Below are 18,829 nucleotides of genomic sequence, written 5' to 3'. Positions count from 1 at the left end.
TTCACTAGGTTAAATTCTAAAGCCTTTGTTTTAGGGAGAGGCTCAACCTCGAAACAATCTCGAACAATGCTGAGACATGAACAAATATTTATGCGCCTGTCACATACAGACGCCACCACATGACAGCGTCTCATCACGTTATTGTACACAGACCTATTATTCCGTTGGAAGGCACGCGCGGTCATTCCGTTCGGGCCAGCAGAGCAACAAGAGCGTGTAACTTAAGTCATTCATTGATGTCATGCAAAAAGGGTGGAGAAGCTGAATGTTATATAACCTGGCTATTAGGAATAACGCTCTCCAGCCAAAGCACACAAATGACAGCACGATGACGTAATGATGAAACGCACACACGCACCTCATCAAAGTGAAGTCATTGGGCAAATATGAACGTTCGGGGCAGTTTTCCCGTTTAAAAATAATAATAACTTTATTTGTATAGCAGCTTTCATACAAGAATTGCAGCTCAAAGCGCTTTACAACAATGAAAGAAACACATGAATACATAAAAACAAAACATTAATGTATGCATACACAATTAATAAAGTGAGTTTAAAATAGGAGCAAGCTTTAATAAAATAAAGAATAAAGCTTTAAGAAAAAGGTACAAAAATAAAAATAAAGATAAAATTAGGCTTAAAATGAAATTTACAAAACGTAATTAGTTAAATGCTCGGGTAAAGAAATGAGTTTTAAGTTTTGTTTTGAAAATATCTAGCGAGCTGGCCTCCCTGATATATCTATGGGCAGTGTGTTCCATAGTTTGGGGGCGTAATTAACAAAGGACTGGTCTAATGTGCTCTCTCTTCTTGGTCCTGGTTAATAGGCGAGCTGCAAAAAGACCCCAAAGCTGCAACACGCGTGTGCTGGAGCTTGGAAAGCAATCCTCCTATTTTGGGTTGCTTTCTTAACTGTTCAACTTCCCCTGAAGGCTGCGCATTTTTCATAATCATACCAGCCCCATTAAATGCAGTATTATCCGTAATAATAATAATGCACACATCTAATTATATTTAATAAAAAAATGTTTATTTTCATAATTGACACATACAGTACAATTAACATAAAAAGTGCAATATGCATTCAAACTACAGCAATGTACAGTACAAAAGTTACTGCATACTTTTTTAAAAAAAAAAGGGTTACCAAATAAAATGATGTAACCTATCGTGATCGTAGTTTTAAAAAAAAAAAAAGTGGATATGAGCATAAAAGCCTAACAGCAATAAGCCCAATAACTCCCTCAAGTTTTTTCCGCATTTCTCCCAAATGTGCAAAATGGTGTGACAGCATTTAAATACATGATTGACATGATGGTTACATTGTACAGCTTTAATTTAGTGAGACAGCCACAGAGCTTTGGTTTTTCACATTTAAAAATAATGAATTGAATGTTGGCAATCCTCAAGGTTGACTTCTTTTTGTACTCACAGCTTGTCAAAGATGTTCATAGAACTATGGCAAAAGAAAAAGAATTTCTGATATGAAATCCTGAATTTGCATTACATTAGACAGACAGCATGATTGCTCATTACGTTCCCAAAGATCAATGAAGGGAATGATGAGGTGGTTAACATCTCAACGTTATTTTGGAAGATAGCTTGTTATGTACCAGTACATCATTTTTTGTTGTTGTAAAAAATAATAAGCAGCTCAAAGGAACAACACACTCAGAAAGTTATTCTGATGTTGGCTGAAGATCGTGAAAAGCCAAGCTCTCACCACTTTTCATTTCAATCACTCATTCGAGCTCACAATTCCTCACGCATCAATTTCATCACTTTATCTCAACTTCAGGGAGAAACAGCTTTCGTGAATTCAACATGAAAGCCTGTGGCATCTAAAACAAACTGTGTAGTAAACAACTACAATTATTAACACTTACAGAACAACGCTTTCTGACGGGAATTAAACAGGTTGTCAATAAACTTTGTACCAGGCGGATTTAAAAAAAAAAAAAAAAAATATATGCAGATGGATACAATACCATTTTTCAGTACATACCACCCATGGTATGTGAATTGGAGGTTGCTCTCATCCTCTTATCTGCCTTCTCCCAAAAACCGTGTGCCTCTCTGGTCTCAAACATAAGGCACTTGTTTCTCCCAACCAAATCAGAGGTGATATGATGGCTTCTCTTGTCAGATACAGCAATATGACTTTCACTGTCAAAGTAGTTTGACAAACAATGTGGCAAATAAGTGAATGCTTTATATATCTTTTTTTGTGTCCACAATCTGTACAACCCTCCACGGCGCTACGTGGCGATAAATGAGGGGAGGCCGGAGTACCAGCGTGCGTGTCAGCTTATGGGCTCCCCTGCTCGAACTTTCTCTGCGGTGTGCAAATCCCGGCAGGGTCGGGATTGAACAGGGGTGGCAGGAGACTCCCACTCCATGCTGTGATCTGGCTCCGGGGACAGTGAGAGAAGCAGTAGTCTTCCTGCATCTGAAGAGCAAGCGGAGCACAGGTCCTCAGAGGAGATATCCAGGCTGTCCAACTTGGCCAGCGAGTTGGACCGTTTGAGCCTGGATGACACAGTGAGGCCCGCCAGACGCATCCGTGTCTCGATCTCCTGCGCCCGCTGACGGACCAGGCCGGGCTTTCCTCTCACGCTGCGCAGACTGTCAGTGCTGGAGCTGCGCGTCAGTGTGGCGCCGTGAGGCGAGGAGGTGGGGGTGAGCATACCTGACCCCACCACCCCCAACAAGACTTCATTGGTGAGGGGAACAACCAGAGGCTCCAACCTTACTTGGCACGATGTAGATGATTTCATCAAGTCTATTGGAAAGACAGTGAAGTCTTCCTCTTCCTCCTTGTGCTGAAAGTTCTTGGACATGTGCAAAGGTTTAAGAGAATGCAGGCTCTCTTGGGTCAAACCCGAAAGTCTCTCTAGTCTCTCTGCGTGGCGCCGCACCACACCCGACCTCTGCAACGTCACAAAGGTCTCCGTCTGCTGAGTCGGGTGGCAAGCCACGGCGGGTGTATCTTTGTGCAACTCCATGGCCACCAGCTCAGGGAGAACCTCCGAAGAGCCTACAGATGGCCTACTATCAAGCTCTATGTTGACATGCAACACATCGCCACAGTCCTGCACCCCGACAACATGAAGGGAGTCAGTTGGCTGCGGCAGTACATCGGGGAGCGCTGCAGAAACAAATGAAGCGCTGTTGGCACAGTCGGACAGAGACGGGGTGGAACACTCAAGGTCGTCGGAAGATAGCAGGAATGGAGTGTTTGAGACGTCAAGAGGCTGGAGTTTAAGGCAAGGATCTGAAACCGAGGTTAGAGAAATGTGCTTCCGCTTGGAATTCAAATCCCTCCGTGAAAATAAAGACACATCGGCTGCAAGAGTGGCAGCTGTTCCCTAAAAAGAAAAAAAACAAAGGAAAATATGTGTGTGTGGGACATATTCAAAGCCTCATTTTCATGTTTCCAAATACGAACTCACATTGATGTTCTGGTAAGAGGTAAAACGGTTGTTATTGTTGGAATTATCGTTCAGGGTTGCCAGGTCCATGCCATTGCTGTCGGCTTCCGCTTCCACCTCTACATCCTGCGTTTCCTCAGCTCCTCCGCCTCCATCCCCACCCCCTCCGTCATCTGGCTGCATCAGGACCTCCATGTCCGCCTCCTCCTTTTGCACATCTTCCTCATCCTCTTCCTCCACTGTGCTAAACTCCAGTCGCAGACGCAGCTCCTCCAGGGGCTCCGGGCCACGGTTGGAGGTCTGGGCTGCGGTGCCCTCCGCTGTAGAGCCAAAAGGCGGAAGGCCCAGACCCTCCCGGCCATCAAATGCCTCATCGTCCAGCAGAGCGTCTCGCTCAACATCTTCAATCTCAATGAAGACTTTCTCCATGCCGAGAAGAGGGGGGCCACGCACGGGGGTTGAGGGCTCACTATCCAGCGCAGAATCAGACAGCCTCCGGAAATAATAGTTGTTGTAGGCAGGGTCGATCTCCAGGGCCACTTTTCGGCAAGGGGAGGGGCATGCTGCGCCTCTATCGGGCAGCGCATCTTCACAGCAGGGAGACATTGCTGGCTCTGGGGTCAGGTGATCTCCCTCTTCCTCACCAGAGCACTGGGATGAGACCTGCTGACCCTCGGTCATCTCGCAGTCTGCGTCCGGTTGCCACAGTTTGTTGTGACGCTGTTTGCTGAACGGAGAACCAAAGAACAAGTCAGTGTGCACAGAGGATGTTTATGCAACAATGTGCACATACCTCGCATCAAGGATGCCCTCATACTCTGCCAGCTGTCTCATGAAACTTGGGTTCGGTCGCGTGATGCTTCTCTTTTCCTTGACAAAGTTGTACGCCTTCTCTAGCGACCAGCCGTACTCTTTCATGGCGTACGCAATGACTGTGGAGGCAGATCGGCTGACACCCATCTTACAGTGAACAAGACACTTGGAGTAGTTCTTCCTGGTGAGTAGAAGGTTAAAGTCATCAGTTAACATTTTGGGAAGGCACATTAGACACTACTCACGGAAAAGCTTGGGATATTTGGCTAACGAGTGTCATTCTGGGACCCGCCGCAAAGGCAACGTAAGCCGAATAATGTTAATGAATAGCGACTGACAGACGAGCTGATGATATAAATGGGTCAAAATTGTTTTTCTGCTCCATCACGACTCACTTTGCTTTAACAATGAAGTTGTACGTATCATTCCAGTGAGCCAGCAGGTCGGTGGCCTCTTCGTCATACACGCGTATGTTGTGATAATGGAACGTGCCTGGAAAAAAGTTGTCTATCTCTCGGGTAACATTGAGGATATAGCCCACCCTGAGGAAGAGAGATAAAGGTCATTCCTTCTTGCTCAGATTACAATTTTGCATGTGTGTGTGAGATCATCACAGCATTGTACAATATTAAATAAATCACCCTGTCTCTTGCAGTTCTTCCAAATTTGACGCATTCCATTCAGAGCCCTTCAAAGAAAGAATAAATACAGAGGTGAGGCGAAGTATATTCTCATTATCCTTCCAGACAGTTTGTCGATTCAAGAAAAGCAGCTCTACCAGGTACACGTGGTCAAAGATGAGTGTGGCTTTGTCCATCTGGCCCAAAATCAACAGCATCTCATTGTCGATGAACTCTTTGAATTCCTTCAGATTGCAGCTCATGTGCTGCTCCAACTCAGTGCGGATCTGACAAAATAGTAACATTATGTACACAAGAACATGACAGTGTGCATATATGAAGTAAGAACACACTTGGTTTCGAAATAATAAAAGAATAAATATGCCCATAAACCTAGTCATAAGGAAGCAGAAATATGAACGTAAACAACAAATGGAATCAGGTGCCCCATGTCAGTCAGAGTTACCTGTTTGCACGTGACGTTCTCAAGATCCTGGCATGTCATGATGCTTCGGAGTTTTGCTCTGATAAGGCACTCTGTTCTTTCTCTCTCTGAAGGCCTATCAAGGAAAAAGTTTGTTTATAATCTGACACATAAGCGATAACGCAATTGCAAAAATCATATACACTTTCAACACTAAGGTTGAAGAGAATCATCTTACATAACGTTCAGATTTTTATGTAATTTATGAAGACTGACTTGTCGACAAACATAGTAGGCGAGTCTGGGCGTGTGGATTCCAAGTCCTTCATGGTGTTCCATTCGTTGATACAACTCTGCTCTGAAGCAATGCAGCCTTCATAGTAGCCCATCCAAGTGAGAGCCATGCCCCCAGGGAAATAGTTGTACCTACGGGACACCTCGCAGGCCTTGTGGAGCACCTGGAGAGCTGACCTATGAAAGCAGGGAAACGATTTTCATCCAAACCAGCGAAACAGTCACACAAATGCGCCGTTTTACGTTCCGACTCGAGTAATGTGCACAACGCTGTCATTTCCGGCAGGTGGCGTAGTGCTGTGGACAGTAAGACAAAAAAGCCTTTGTGGTTCAGATTGGCTGTGTGTTTCGCACTTGCCATCGGGAGATTTGTTGTGCTGTGTGTGTGTGTCATGAAAGAAAACCGCACGATACGAGACACTCCGGAGGATTACTCACCACATAGCCTGCACTGACACCGGTTTAAAGACATGAGTCCGCCCTGCCGTAGTCACAGTAAAGCCCCTGCGGTGAAAACAAAACAGATGGTCACTCTACCAGCTGGAATGCCATAAACTGTTTGCGCTGTTGATATGAAGGCAAATGTGACTTTGGCACTCACCCATCTCCATCCAGATGGATTTTACTGTCACTCCACAGAGGTAGCACCATGCCAATCGAACAGCTTTTGCTGGCAGGAATACGAAAACACGAGTGTAATATTGTCAAATGAGCAAAGCAAAACAAAAAGCAGCCCCCCCACATACACGCATGACAATGCGAGTGTTATTCATACTAGCGCATTCTACAGTCTTCTCACCAGTCTTTGTTAGTAAAGTCGATTCCCAGTAGGATGTTCTCCTCTGTGTCCTGCCGTCCACTGGTGTATACAACCACCATGTATCGCACACGATCTAACCATGCACTCTCCAGCCGCACGGCCTACTCAGGGACACACAATGTACATTCATTGAAAATAAAATAAGAAAAAAAACATGCTACAGTTGTATTCATGCTCATGGCAAGGACGTTTTCTACTACAACTATGTAGGGCTGCCACGCCAAATGACATCCAATGGGCAGTCTAACCAGTATGTGTCTGTTTCATACTTCCAAGATTCCTTCTAACTAACGCACGGCATGGAAACATTTGGTCACACTCTTTAAACCATGCTGCTCAAACCTGCTCTCACAACTGATAATTACAAAGAACAAGCGGAGTACGTATAATTAGCACACAATAAATGACAACCATTTGACTGTGCCAGGTAGGACACTAACTGGATGTGTGCGTATGTTTTTGGTTAATAGTGTGACTACACTTACAGTGTATCTGGGGTGGCAAAATGCTTCACTTTTTCCACATTTGGTTAGGCTACAACATGCATCAACAAAGTATTGAACAAGTCTCTCAGTTTTTTTTTTTTTTATTAAATAAATGTTAATTATTTTAACACTACACTATTTTTAACATGAACACTCATTAAGGGGTGCTGTGTGTAGAATGTTGAGGAAAACTTTTTTTCCTTCAATTTTGGAAAAAGGGCTGTAACATAACAAACAACCTGTGTAAAGAGGGGAAGTCCTGGGAATATTTTTGGGATGCTCTAGATGTTGTTTCTCACCAGTTTGATCCGGTCCTCTGAGCGAAGAATGTTTATCATCACTTGGAGGTGTTGTGGTAAGTCCCCTGTTACAGAGCATTGACAACAATTGTCTCAGACAGTGAGTGATTCAATTTAAAGGTCAAAGAATTCCAATGGGTGTAAATGGTCCCATACTTCCAAACAACACCCTATTATTTTCTACAGATGTTTTGATTCTTGAATTGGTTTCCCGTTTTAACATGAACAAAAGAACAAGAGATATCAGTTGAACTGGATTGTGAAACTGAGTGTGCAGGACCAACTGCGATGACAGACAACTGTTGATAGGAAGCCAGCGTCGTTTGAATATGTTAACAGACCGAGTGTTTCAGCAAGACAGGTGTTAATTACAACCTTTAGCATAAAACAGAACGTACAAGACTGTTTGGTCACGTACATTGCAGCGTGACATCATTTCTTGCCTCAGGCATTAACAAAAGCCTGATCAAAATGTGTCAGGCCGTAAAGGTAATGTAAGCAGATAATTCCACTGATTATGTATTATTCCCAATTTGTTTAAAGGAAAGTTTCAGACAAGTTAAATGAGTCCAAGGCAGCAAGTATTTCCTTGTTAGACAAAACTGACCAGCTTGGTAAGTCTGACAAACAGAAAGCAAATATAAATAAAAATAAAAATGCAGAACTACCATCAGGTGTTTATTGTAGTTCTCACCTGCATGCTTGTGGTGAGGATGAACTCTTTGGCCCTGCTGAGAGCTCCCTTGCTGCAGGAAGAGCGCAGCACCCTTCACCATAAAGAAGCTCTCACTCAGGCTGCAAAACACAAAAGAGACAGGTGACATCAGTAGAACATAACTCATGGTTCTCTGCTGGTGGTGAAATAACATCTCAACTCAGTGAATACAACAACCCTGTTTACTTGTTCTCTCTTCACATTGACCTCAACGTAGTCCAACCTCAAATGACAATTACAATTTCCAAGCTTCATTATAACCAATTGACTGCTCACACCTGCCTATAAAATCTGACAACAACAAAAAGTGAAACGATTCCTCCAGGCTGACTTCAGTCGTTCTATTTCTTTGAAAATCAATGTGAGCACATTCATCCCTGAACTTGGCAGATGGCGGGCGCCTGCCTTCTTGCACGTAAACTATGACATCATTAGGAAATTTCAAAACTGTTGAATGACGGGTACACACCGTAATTCAGGCAATTGCAAAAGACTATGAAAATAAAAATGTATTGCTAATATCCTGCTGAATAGGAGTCATTCATTTCAGAAAAAGACCGTTACTAAAACAAACTTAGTGTGGCGACTGCTTTCTGTGAAAAGCCACCGAGAGGCTTGAGCGGGCTCGTAACTGTATGACGCGACCAGGTTCAAACAAATCCATGCTGCTCCATTGGTGTTTCAAAATGGTACAATACATAAAAAAATTACAAAAAATTAATAATAGTGTACCTGGTAATTTGACATAAAGTATCGACCCCTATGTCCCAGTAAACAGGTTTTTTTAAATCTGTGAAAATATCTACCAATTACTAGAAATATTAATACTATTTAGAGCCAAATACACATTTATGTCCTTACACTAAGAACACAAAGACATAGACTTTCTCTCAATCTCTCTGTCACACAACTAGAAATCTGTACAGCAGTGTAGTGTCTAAAAAATCCAGAAGAGCAAGCTGGCAGCAAACAGACCTATTTGACAGGAACAATGAACTTCCTTTTGTTAGCCTCACAATACATTCCCTCCGCCCTAAGCACCATGGAAAAAAGGTTCCACAGAAACAAAGCATGTGGGTAGACTTTTCAAATGACCGCTTTTGATACACTGTGGTGCATTTAGTTTTCATTTGTTGGATATGAGATTTATACACGTCAGAGAGGGTCTCGGGCTGTAATAATAATATGAGCCTGAACAGCCGGAGCAGAAAGAGAGACAAGCAAATGCTTGCTGTTCAGTATGGTGGACAAATTCCGGCTGCCCATTTCGACAGCAAACTCAACACAAAGGTCACAGGACTTAGATCGGGATAGCTTCAGCTCATTCGCAAACTTTCATTAAAATAACTGTGTATTGAGTAGCAAAGAAAACAGCGTACTATGGGAAAATGCTTCACAGATTCCAAAGTGCTCATCCCTTTCCAACGGCGTAACCCAAAGCTGATTTTTTTTTTTCTCTGAAGATCTGCTATACAGTGACAGAATTATTAAAGTTACAGGTCTGGACAGAATGACATTATTTTAACAATATTGACTAATGAATTAAATTTGAAGGGAGGGAATGACATTTAAGTGACCGCGTCTTCTGAGTATTTTTGCTGTTGTTAGAAATAAAAAATGTTAGTTCCCAAGCTTAAGAGCCTTAACTTCACTCACAGGTGCCGCACCTCACTATGGGTCGACATGGCATTCTCCACAAAATAAGGCAGCTTCATCACAGCCTCATGAAAGGCTTCTATAAACAGGAGCATCCTGTTGGATCCACAAGCCACTTCCTCTTCGCCAGCCTTCAGAAAAAAAGAGCCATGAGGCGGCGCCGGTTCCGAGTCTTGACTCGATCGCTCTATGAGTGACGGACTGACAAGACAGCCTCGACTCATCCACTCTGCTCGGTGCTGTTTAAGATTCCACTCCTTCTGGAGCTCCCTCCCTTCCCTGAGTGTCTGTGTGTGGCTCGCAGACTGGATGAACATGCTGCAGTCTCCACCCGCCACCTGAGACAAACACAACCGTGCTTATGTAGTCTGTCTATGCTGGCTCACAAGTGTGGCAAAAGCAAATCATGACATTTTCTTGCTGCAGAAAGCAGTCCTGCTGTTACCAGATGTATTTTTTGTATCCGTAAGCTGAAAAGAAGTGGTTTCGTCTGTCATTATAATTGGCACTGTAAATGGCACGCATTTGATTTCAACTTGTTTTGCCAGTACAAAAAAAAAAAGTCCACCTACAGGATCTTGTTTTGATGTTTGTAAAGTTTGACGAAGAAGAACCTGTCATAGTGCTTTCTGGGGAACTTTCTTGGGCCAAAAATGCAGCGAGAACTGGCAACCTGCGAGAGGTGGCAAAAACTCTCAAATCTCATATGTTGCTATCTTGTTTCTCTTCAAGTGTTTACCAATGTTTGCCACAAACTTACATGCACTAAAAACAAACCATATTTTTAAAAAATTAAGAAAAAAAAATCCCAAATATTTTTTTCCCAAATCAGAACAATTCTTGGGTGTCAATGATCAAAAATACACCAAGATTGAATAATTCTAGCACACTATATAGTTTGTCTTGCTGAAATAATTACCAGCAGTAACTGGCCACTTTGACTTATTTCAATGGGAGAAAACAACTTGAATACACAGATAAAAGGAGTTACGAGCTTTGTCACAATTACTTTACAGTACGCCTGTAGAATGCAAGTCCATTTAATATGGAATCATCCAATAGAAGCTACATTCACTTGTGATTTCCACACATGTCTAAACACAACGGTATGTCAGAAATGTGTACAATCTTGAAGCTAGACACGACTTGTCTCATGCAGAGTTAGATCACTATGCACAGTTAGGGTCAGTGCAGAGGTGTTGCAAAACATTTTGAGGCCCGGAGTAATTTTATAAGACAATTCTCCATTACTTACGTAACGATACTAGTTTTATTTGCAAAATAAAAAAAATAAATACAACTTTCTCAGTAGATATATTTTGTACTTATCAACATTATACAAGCCAGTGCAAACTTTGAGAACATGCAGGAAGACATAAGAGCGGTTATATGGCTCAGATGTAAAAGGATGGCGTGCTCTGGTGACTCCGAACTGGAGAAGTCAAAAGGAAGAGATCGACTTCTATGAGTCACACACACACACAAAAAAAATATTTCAGAAACAGGTTTATTGGGCAGATAAAAATAGAAACAGGTCTGTTTCCACAACAGTCCTCCAAACTCCCAAAATATCATGGCCATTCCATGTTGAAAACTCTTTTGCCACAATGTCCACATTTTCTATTGCCTTAATTTTAAAGGGTTAGGGCATATGTTTACATTTTACAGAATGATGTCTTTGTGAAAGGTTAAGCTTTTCAACCCTTTGCCAAAATGACACCTTTGAACCAAATTCTCCTGAGGAAAAAAAAACCCATTTAGAAATGTCTTCAATTTGACACTAATTACATCTTGGCTGATGCCAACTCTCATGTTGCCATTGTAAGAAAATTGTAAAACAAGACCGTGTATGAGCACACAGGGTTGCAGAAATATCCTGCCTTCGTCTGGTTTTGTGTAAAATGCAAAGGCGGACAAATACATACATCTATTTCATGGTGATGTGTAAGTGACTTGAGACACATCTTACCTTTGATTCATACGCCGCTCATCTTCACTCCCAAATTCCTGAAATAGAGCAAGGAGAATATCTTAATTACATTGTGCAATTTTAAATGGTATATAATGCGGACAAGCTCAAACATACGGCATACATAAAGATATTAGACAATCAATCGTTATTTTGGGGCCAAGGAGTTACAATTCGATGCTATCGGGGCTCCTGTGTTGTGCCATGATGCTTAACTACTACCAGGTAAATTGCTTTATTATTAGATGATACTGTGAGTAAATGTTGATCGTTTTCAAAACTAAAAACAAATGTTTGCTGATGTCTTATGTTGAAAGAAAACAAAAACTCAACCAGTCTGCTTTCATGGAGAATGCCAAAAACCAGAAAATATTTACAGTTGAGAAACTGAAATTCAAAAGATTTGTACACATTTAAATTAAACGTCTCTGAATGATTTAATGATCAAAATATTTATCGATTAATGTAATAACCGATTAATCATTGCACCATTAGTATGATTAAACAATGTGGTTAACGTGATACTGTGCAAGTGTATCTGCTTTGACTGGCAGATGTGGGTGGTATATGCAGATGGGAAGGGTATGTTTATTTCTGATCAATCATTATGCAGTTATCACATTTCATTTCCCGTCCGATGCTCTTGAAGTGTAAATCGGGTGAACTAATCTTAAAATACAAGCTACTGAACATTAGCATCTGTTACATTTCTGTTCTTTTCCTGCAGTAGTACTCCACCACTGCACCCACCCCTCATAGAGCCGATGACATCATAGCTGCTGCAGCAGTTTTTACTGTTCCGTGTCACCGGACAACAGCAGGCTGCGCCAACAAATACTGATGCCTTTTTCAATTAGCAAAACTAAATAGAAAAGTAGGGACTACTGCACAAATGTGAACAGCTACTGTGTCGTAAGAAAGTCATGCATGCTTACATTGTGCTCTTTGGCCAAGGTTATTTCAACACCACTTTTTGTGGATTTAAGATAGCTGTGGCCAATAAAAGAAATGTAATTTTGAATCAAAATGCTGATTATTGTTTCAAGCTATCGAGTAAGTACATCCTAAGAATGATAAATGAGTATGATACAACACAAAGCATGAAGTGAAAGGCCTACCTCAACAATTATTTCATTTTGATTGCAGTAGGGGTGCACAATACGAGTGAGAGATTTTAGTCCGTGTTGCCTTTCATTAGTTGAGTGATCACATTTTAAAATACAGCCCAATACGAGGCAGTGCATTTAGACATTTTTAGTTCGGATCGTTGCTAAACTTGGTAGTTAGCGCCCCCATCAGATCGTAAAGACGAAGGTAACAAATCTGCTGTTAAATTTGAAATGGGAACTTGCTGTCATTGTGAACCAAACATTAATTCCAAGTGAACCGCCTCCCCCCAAAACGACAAAATAACACCGCTATGAGGGGTGAAAGTCTTTTTAATCGACAAGTCCCAACAGAGGCGTCCAACGATCTGTTTCTGAAATCTAAGCAGCAATATGACAATCCAAGCCATCAAATAAAACAAGAACGTCTCACAAGCTCTAAGACTAAATGTCTAACAGAGAATGAAGGACAACTTCAATAGAAGTGCATGGATGCAGTCTGTGTTCCTCGAGTGGGCAGAGTGTTTAATCAAATGAAATTAAAACGTCATTTTCACTGCTAGCCAAGCACGTCGCGACCTAGCTACCGTTAGCTGCATTGCTTAGGCACCCAGCGCAAGCTAATCTTTGTTATCGTGATATCCCTGACCACGTAAGCAAATGTAATGGAAGCACTGGTTTGTTTGCCACTTCATTGGGCTAAAAAGCAACGAACGGCCGCTCGTTAAGTCTTCCGGCAAAAGGCCCTTCCTCCGGCACCATTTCCCCTCGTTAGCATCTTCCCATAAACACCACAACACCCTGGAGCATTCGTTTATTTTTTTAATAATAATCTTAATATTATGATGATGAGTATTATTATTATCCTTATTGTTACCATTTCCATCATCATTATTATTATGATTATTTGTATTATTATACATCCATAACACTCCCCCACGGAGAGAACAGACCTCGCCCGCAGTGGTGGTCGCGGTGCTGGCGGTGGACGCGGCGCTGGGGGTCGGGGACCGCTGCAGAGTAACTAACGCCATGGCTGGAAGCGGAAGATGCACCGGCGGCCGTTGTGGCCTGGTGAAGCTGCCTCCTTGTGCTAGCTAGCTGCCCGGCTAACGATCCGCCTGGCGCAAACTGAATGAACAGATGGACGGAAGACGGAGGGGCGGTAGAGAGTGCCTCCACCGACCTCACGTCATGACACTTTCCATTGATTGGTACAGTAGTGTCGTACAGCGTACACTACTTGCTGTCATAGTTTGCGCGGATGATTCAAATGCAACATTCAGAAGACGGAAAGGGAAAAGAGCATCAAAATGAATTGTGTTCAGAATACACGCACACTTCGTACAGTACTCACGTGACTTGAATACTCGAGTATTGTGTACTTGATCAAGTTAGTACTGGTATCTGTCTGGAAAAAAAGTGGCATCGAATATCTCAAGTTAAAAAACACTACTTGTATACACTGTTGTCATCATATTTTGTTTTAATTATAAACAATAGGAACATAACCAAAAGATTTATTTCCCCTTGTAAATTGTCATGTTTAGATTTAAAAAAGTAAAATTGTTTCGTAACTCGAAAAAACATGAATACAAAGCCATCCTTTCTCTATATTACAGCTATTTTCTTTCTTTTTTTTCTTTTTTTTCTTTTTTTACAAAAAAGTGTACAAAATGAATTCTTCACATCGATTATAAAACAGATTTTAAGTAGAATGTGTATTATGTTCACTTTGATGTGTTTACCCGCTTAGGAAACAAACAAACAAAACAATTTCTGAACAAAAATAAAACTGAAATCCATACGATTACATTTATCATTCACGAATACCAACGTCAGTGATAGACTCCGCCCCTCGCACAAGTGACATCTGATACACTTATTTGTGCTTTCACTCACATCGTGTGTGTTGATCGGCTTCTACATTGACGGTACAGTAACTTTCTTCAACACTAACAGTGACTCAACGCGTTTCGCGATCACGTGTGTATTTTTGTAAGCTGAGGTGAAGAGCGACGTTTTCAGAAATGTTAAATTTAGCCCTTGGGAATGTATAATAATTCCAACACAGCCGGTTAATTCTGGTGGCGAACTTGAACTGTAAAAATAATATATCTAAACAGTTGCAGAGCAAAGACGATGTGCCCAAATCTAACAGCTCTAAGTGGACTGTGATAAGTCAGCACAATACTATACAATGAAATCTTTGCAAAGTTGCAAACAATCGCTATAATTGATTTAAACCTAAACTCTGCCCCTTCTGTGCAGCGCTTGTACAGTACATGCTATTGTGGTTGACTACAAACTTTACAATTTGATATTCCACTGTACCGGAAATAGATGTGTGGATTATCCATTTTGTGTTCTGTTATTCCAGATATGCGTGTGGCTGTAATAGGTGCTGGAGTCATCGGTCTGTCCACAGCTCAGAGCATTTATGAGCAGTATCATTCCATCGTCAATCCGCTGATCATTGAGGTGTATGCAGACCGCTTCACCCCACTGACCACCAGTGATGGAGCGGCTGGTTTATGGCAACCTTATTTCAATGACAAGGGCAATCTTCAGGAGAGGTACTCATTTTCTTTTTGACTCCTCTTGAAAATGTTCTAGTTTCGATGCCACATTCTTCTTACCTTCAGGGAATGGTGTAAACAGACCTTTGACTACTTGGTGAGCTGTCTCCGTTCACCAGAGTGTGTAAAAATGGGTCTTTTCCTCCAATCTGGTTACAACCTCTGCATAGAACCAAAACCAGTGAGTAAAACTTCGCATTTCACTTAAAAAGAATAACTCAGAAACCAAAATTTGGGCGTTATTTTGATTTATACTTTTAAGTGAAATGGAATATCTAGTCACGTGCTTGTCTGATAGTCCATGTAACTTTAATCAATGATGAATATTGTCAGCAACAGTCATGAAATAATAACTGAGATTTTATGAAGGCACTTAAAACCGCAAGCAGAAAGTCCTCAAAGATCATTGTATAGACAACTACGTATCTATTTTTGTGAGCAGGAACCAACATTTAAAGACATAGTCCTGGGCTTCAGAAAACTCACAGAGCGAGAGCTGAAGATGTTTCCTGGCTACAGGTAGAATCCGACACACCCTGCTGTGTGAACACAAAGCACAGTCATCATTTATAATTATGCTGGTCCCATGAAATCGTGAAACCTTTGTCCTATAGTAATGTTTTACTGCACGACTGAGTTAATTTGTAACACACCTATTTCTTTTAAATTGCCCGATACCCTTTTTTTCTTTTCTTTTTTTAGTCATGGCTGGTTCAACACTGCTCTCATGTTGGAAGGTAAAACATACCTACCTTGGCTAATGGACTGGTGAGTTATTGCACAAATGCACCCAAATACGGTCTCAATATTTCAGTTCATACTACTTAGCTTAGTGTCTTCATCCATGAGCCAGTCTGATCTGTACAGTTTAAAAAAAAAATACATATAAAATATTACCTGGTTGTTGTAACCTGAATTGAACCAGGCAAAGGTCATTTTAACATTTCGTAAGCCATTAAACCATGAATGGAGAATGTGTATTCCATATTGTATTACTTTGCCCCTTGTATGTAGAACGGAATCATCACAACAAAGCCAAGTAGGTAAGGGAATCAAATAACTCTATTGTTAACCAGTGACCGCTTTTGACAGTAGTATCATCTGTGCAAGCTGGGACGAGAAAGCAGTTAAGATGAATTAAAAATAGACCCGTTGCATATTTTTTTTCCTTTATGATTCAGCCCAGCAAGCTGTCTGCTAGTGAACTCTGTGAAAGCACTTTATATAGTCCAGGTATAGTCTACATGTCAAACCACACTATGGTAAATCAGGTCCGGCTTGCGTAGCAGAAACGAAAACATCATAATGAGCACATGTTCTGTCTTAATATCAAATTTGGTGTCTTCCTCAGGTTGGCAAAACGGGGTGTGAAGTTTTACCAGAGGAAAATAGGCTCATTTACAGAGGTTAGCTTTTTAAACACTAGCTGCACTCACATTCGTTGAGATTATTATATATATTGTAAAAATAAAATCAGAATTTCTAATGATACTGTGAATCAGGATCATCATTTAATTAATAGATGTCACTTTCAACTGAACATTTATACATTTAGTTGAATGTGAAAATGTTCAGCAAATATGTGCTTTTGTTTTGTGTGTGTTTTTTCGTAAAATAATTCTTCTTCCCCATTTGTAGCTGCAAAAACATGGTGCCGATGTGATAATAAACTGTACTGGGGTGAGATCCGGAGACCTCCAACCTGACTCTGAGCTCCAACCAGCCCGGGGACAGATCATAAAGGTTAGGCGGAGGTTCAGTCTTTGGGGTAGAGTTAAAAAAGGTAATTACTTCTTCATATTCCTATTTTCTAGGTGGAAGCCCCATGGTTGAAGCATTGGATTTTGACCCACTCTGAGGGGATTTACAACTCACCATATATCATACCAGGGTAACACAAGTGACCTGACGCTGACAATTTCTCAGCACTCCAAAGCCACTTTTCTGTATTCCTGGTAATGGTGGAGCTGGGATTTGTTCGATTGTCCCTTTATGACAGGACTCCCACCACAAATGTTATTTTGCTGGAAATGTGTTCATTTGCACCAGACAGAATCGATTAGATGCGAGACTGCAGCAACTACAATTAACTTTTAACACAAAGGGATGCGGACACCGAGACTTAAAAAGTAGCATTTTCATTTTACACGTACTGTATATTTTAAACACGCTAGAAGTGGTTGCAACATTGTGTTAGTGTTAATCATTCTGCTGTCTTGTTGCCAGAGTGCTGCTTTCTCTTCTCTCTTTTCACAAGTACGTGTCTGCAGGAGTCGGTTTGTGGCAGTTGGCGGGGTGTTCCAGTTAGGAAACTGGAATGAAAGTAATGATACTGCCGATCATAAGAACATATGGGAAAAGGCTTGCCAACTTGAGCCAAGTCTAAAGGTCACGTATTACAATTCTTAACATGTACAATGTGCACCTAGAAGAAGTAAAACTAGGACATCTCAGACGTTGTTGCAAACACGACTAACACACAGTTACCCTGGAACAGAAAAGCGCCTTCCCAAAATTGTTCCCACAAAATTGGAAGCATACAAAAGGTCTTAGATGAGAAAAAACAGGGGGGGGGGGGTGGGGGTATACATTAACCTACTTTCTGCTAAGGCAGATAAAAACAAAATCATGCACTGTGACCTTGCATTGTCTGTGTTATTGTTTTCTTGCCACAGCATGCTAAGATAGTGGATGACTGGACCGGCCTCAGGCCAGCTCGAAATAAAGTCAGACTGGAGAGAGAGACCATACTGTGTGGTACCACTGCGGTCGAGGTGATTCATGCAAAACATCTGATTAGAATTCCAGATATAAACACTGGTCTTCAGCGTCTGAGTTACTGTGATTTTCCTGTAGGTGATTCACAACTATGGCCATGGAGGTTTTGGACTGACCATTTGCAGAGGTTGTGCACAGGAAGCAGCCAGGCTTTTCGGTCAGATTTTGGAACAAAAGGGAGCGGGACCAAAAGCTCACTTGTGAATTACTTTTTAGCATTTGGGACTTAATTGTATGCAATTAAATCCAAACCTAATAATGTCTTTATAGTAAGGGACAATTGTTATTCACTCATATATATAAAAAAATTAAGATTAACAAATTAACTTTCACTCAAATACAAATATGCCTTAAATATAGCTTGCAAAATCCCTGTAACAAATAATGACATCAAATTGTATCTTTTACAAAGATTATTTACTATCATGATGTGGTACATTTACCTTTTTTTGTGTGTTGACAAGAATAAGTGTACATTAAATCTTAATACTGATTCAATTAAATAAAATTTCAAATAAAATGCAAAAATACATCCATCTATTATTTGAACTTGTCATACTTCATATCACCTTTTTCCAAAGAAATGGAACGAGAGCTGATGAATTATTTACAGAAGTATAAATTAAGTTTAATGACTGTGTTTAGTCTGAAGTAAACATTACTATAGATGCAGTGTAATGTTTCGAATCCAATGAGAACCAAATTGTCACATTATAGGTATCGTATTGTAATCGGAGAATTTCAATATTTTTCATCAGACTGATTAGGCATTGTAGGATCTGATGAAAATATATAAAATACTTCGATACATGAATCCAATCATGTATTTTTAGGCAAATGC

The 18,829-nt window shown here is 41.0% G+C and overlaps 2 protein-coding genes across 6 annotated transcripts; one reads left to right on the top strand and one right to left on the bottom strand.

Moving 5' to 3' along the window:
* Positions 1–1,188: 1,188 nt before the first annotated feature.
* On the bottom strand, positions 1,189–13,784 carry ssh1a (slingshot protein phosphatase 1a). Of its 4 annotated transcripts, XM_037259771.1 has the most exons (15): positions 13,585–13,784; positions 11,526–11,563; positions 7,880–7,980; positions 7,186–7,250; positions 6,381–6,502; positions 6,183–6,251; positions 6,020–6,085; positions 5,564–5,758; positions 5,330–5,423; positions 5,022–5,150; positions 4,885–4,931; positions 4,639–4,785; positions 4,224–4,424; positions 3,452–4,157; positions 1,189–3,367 (listed from the first exon to the last, which is right to left on the bottom strand). In XM_037259771.1, the coding sequence occupies exons 1-15, from the start codon at positions 13,663–13,665 to the stop codon at positions 2,303–2,305; spliced, it is 3,126 nt and encodes a 1,041-aa protein (XP_037115666.1). In that variant the 5' UTR covers positions 13,666–13,784; the 3' UTR covers positions 1,189–2,302. The 4 variants fall into 4 exon arrangements, with proteins under 4 accessions (XP_037115666.1, XP_037115664.1, XP_037115667.1 ...); XM_037259769.1 differs by lacking the exons at positions 11,526–11,563; positions 13,585–13,784 and adding an exon at positions 9,557–9,894; XM_037259772.1 differs by lacking the exons at positions 11,526–11,563; positions 13,585–13,784 and adding an exon at positions 9,568–9,727.
* Positions 11,601–18,802, top strand: LOC119127716 (D-amino-acid oxidase-like). 2 transcript variants are annotated; one of them, XM_037259779.1, is made up of 11 exons: positions 11,601–11,750; positions 15,012–15,207; positions 15,277–15,391; positions 15,653–15,729; positions 15,913–15,978; positions 16,562–16,616; positions 16,849–16,953; positions 17,025–17,101; positions 17,481–17,598; positions 17,886–17,984; positions 18,067–18,802. In XM_037259779.1, exons 2-11 carry the CDS (start codon positions 15,014–15,016, stop codon positions 18,190–18,192), a joined length of 1,032 nt encoding a protein of 343 aa, XP_037115674.1. In that variant the 5' UTR covers positions 11,601–11,750; positions 15,012–15,013; the 3' UTR covers positions 18,193–18,802. The 2 variants fall into 2 exon arrangements, with proteins under 2 accessions (XP_037115674.1, XP_037115673.1); XM_037259778.1 differs by lacking the exon at positions 11,601–11,750 and adding an exon at positions 14,471–14,565.
* The last annotated feature ends 27 nt before the right edge of the window (positions 18,803–18,829 follow it).

Source organism: Syngnathus acus, chromosome 9 (assembly GCF_901709675.1).
Source record: "Syngnathus acus chromosome 9, fSynAcu1.2, whole genome shotgun sequence".
Lineage (NCBI taxonomy): Eukaryota > Metazoa > Chordata > Actinopteri > Syngnathiformes > Syngnathidae > Syngnathus > Syngnathus acus.
The sequence above is the reverse complement of the archived record's forward strand: the minus strand, read 5'-3'. Positions and strand labels throughout refer to the sequence as shown.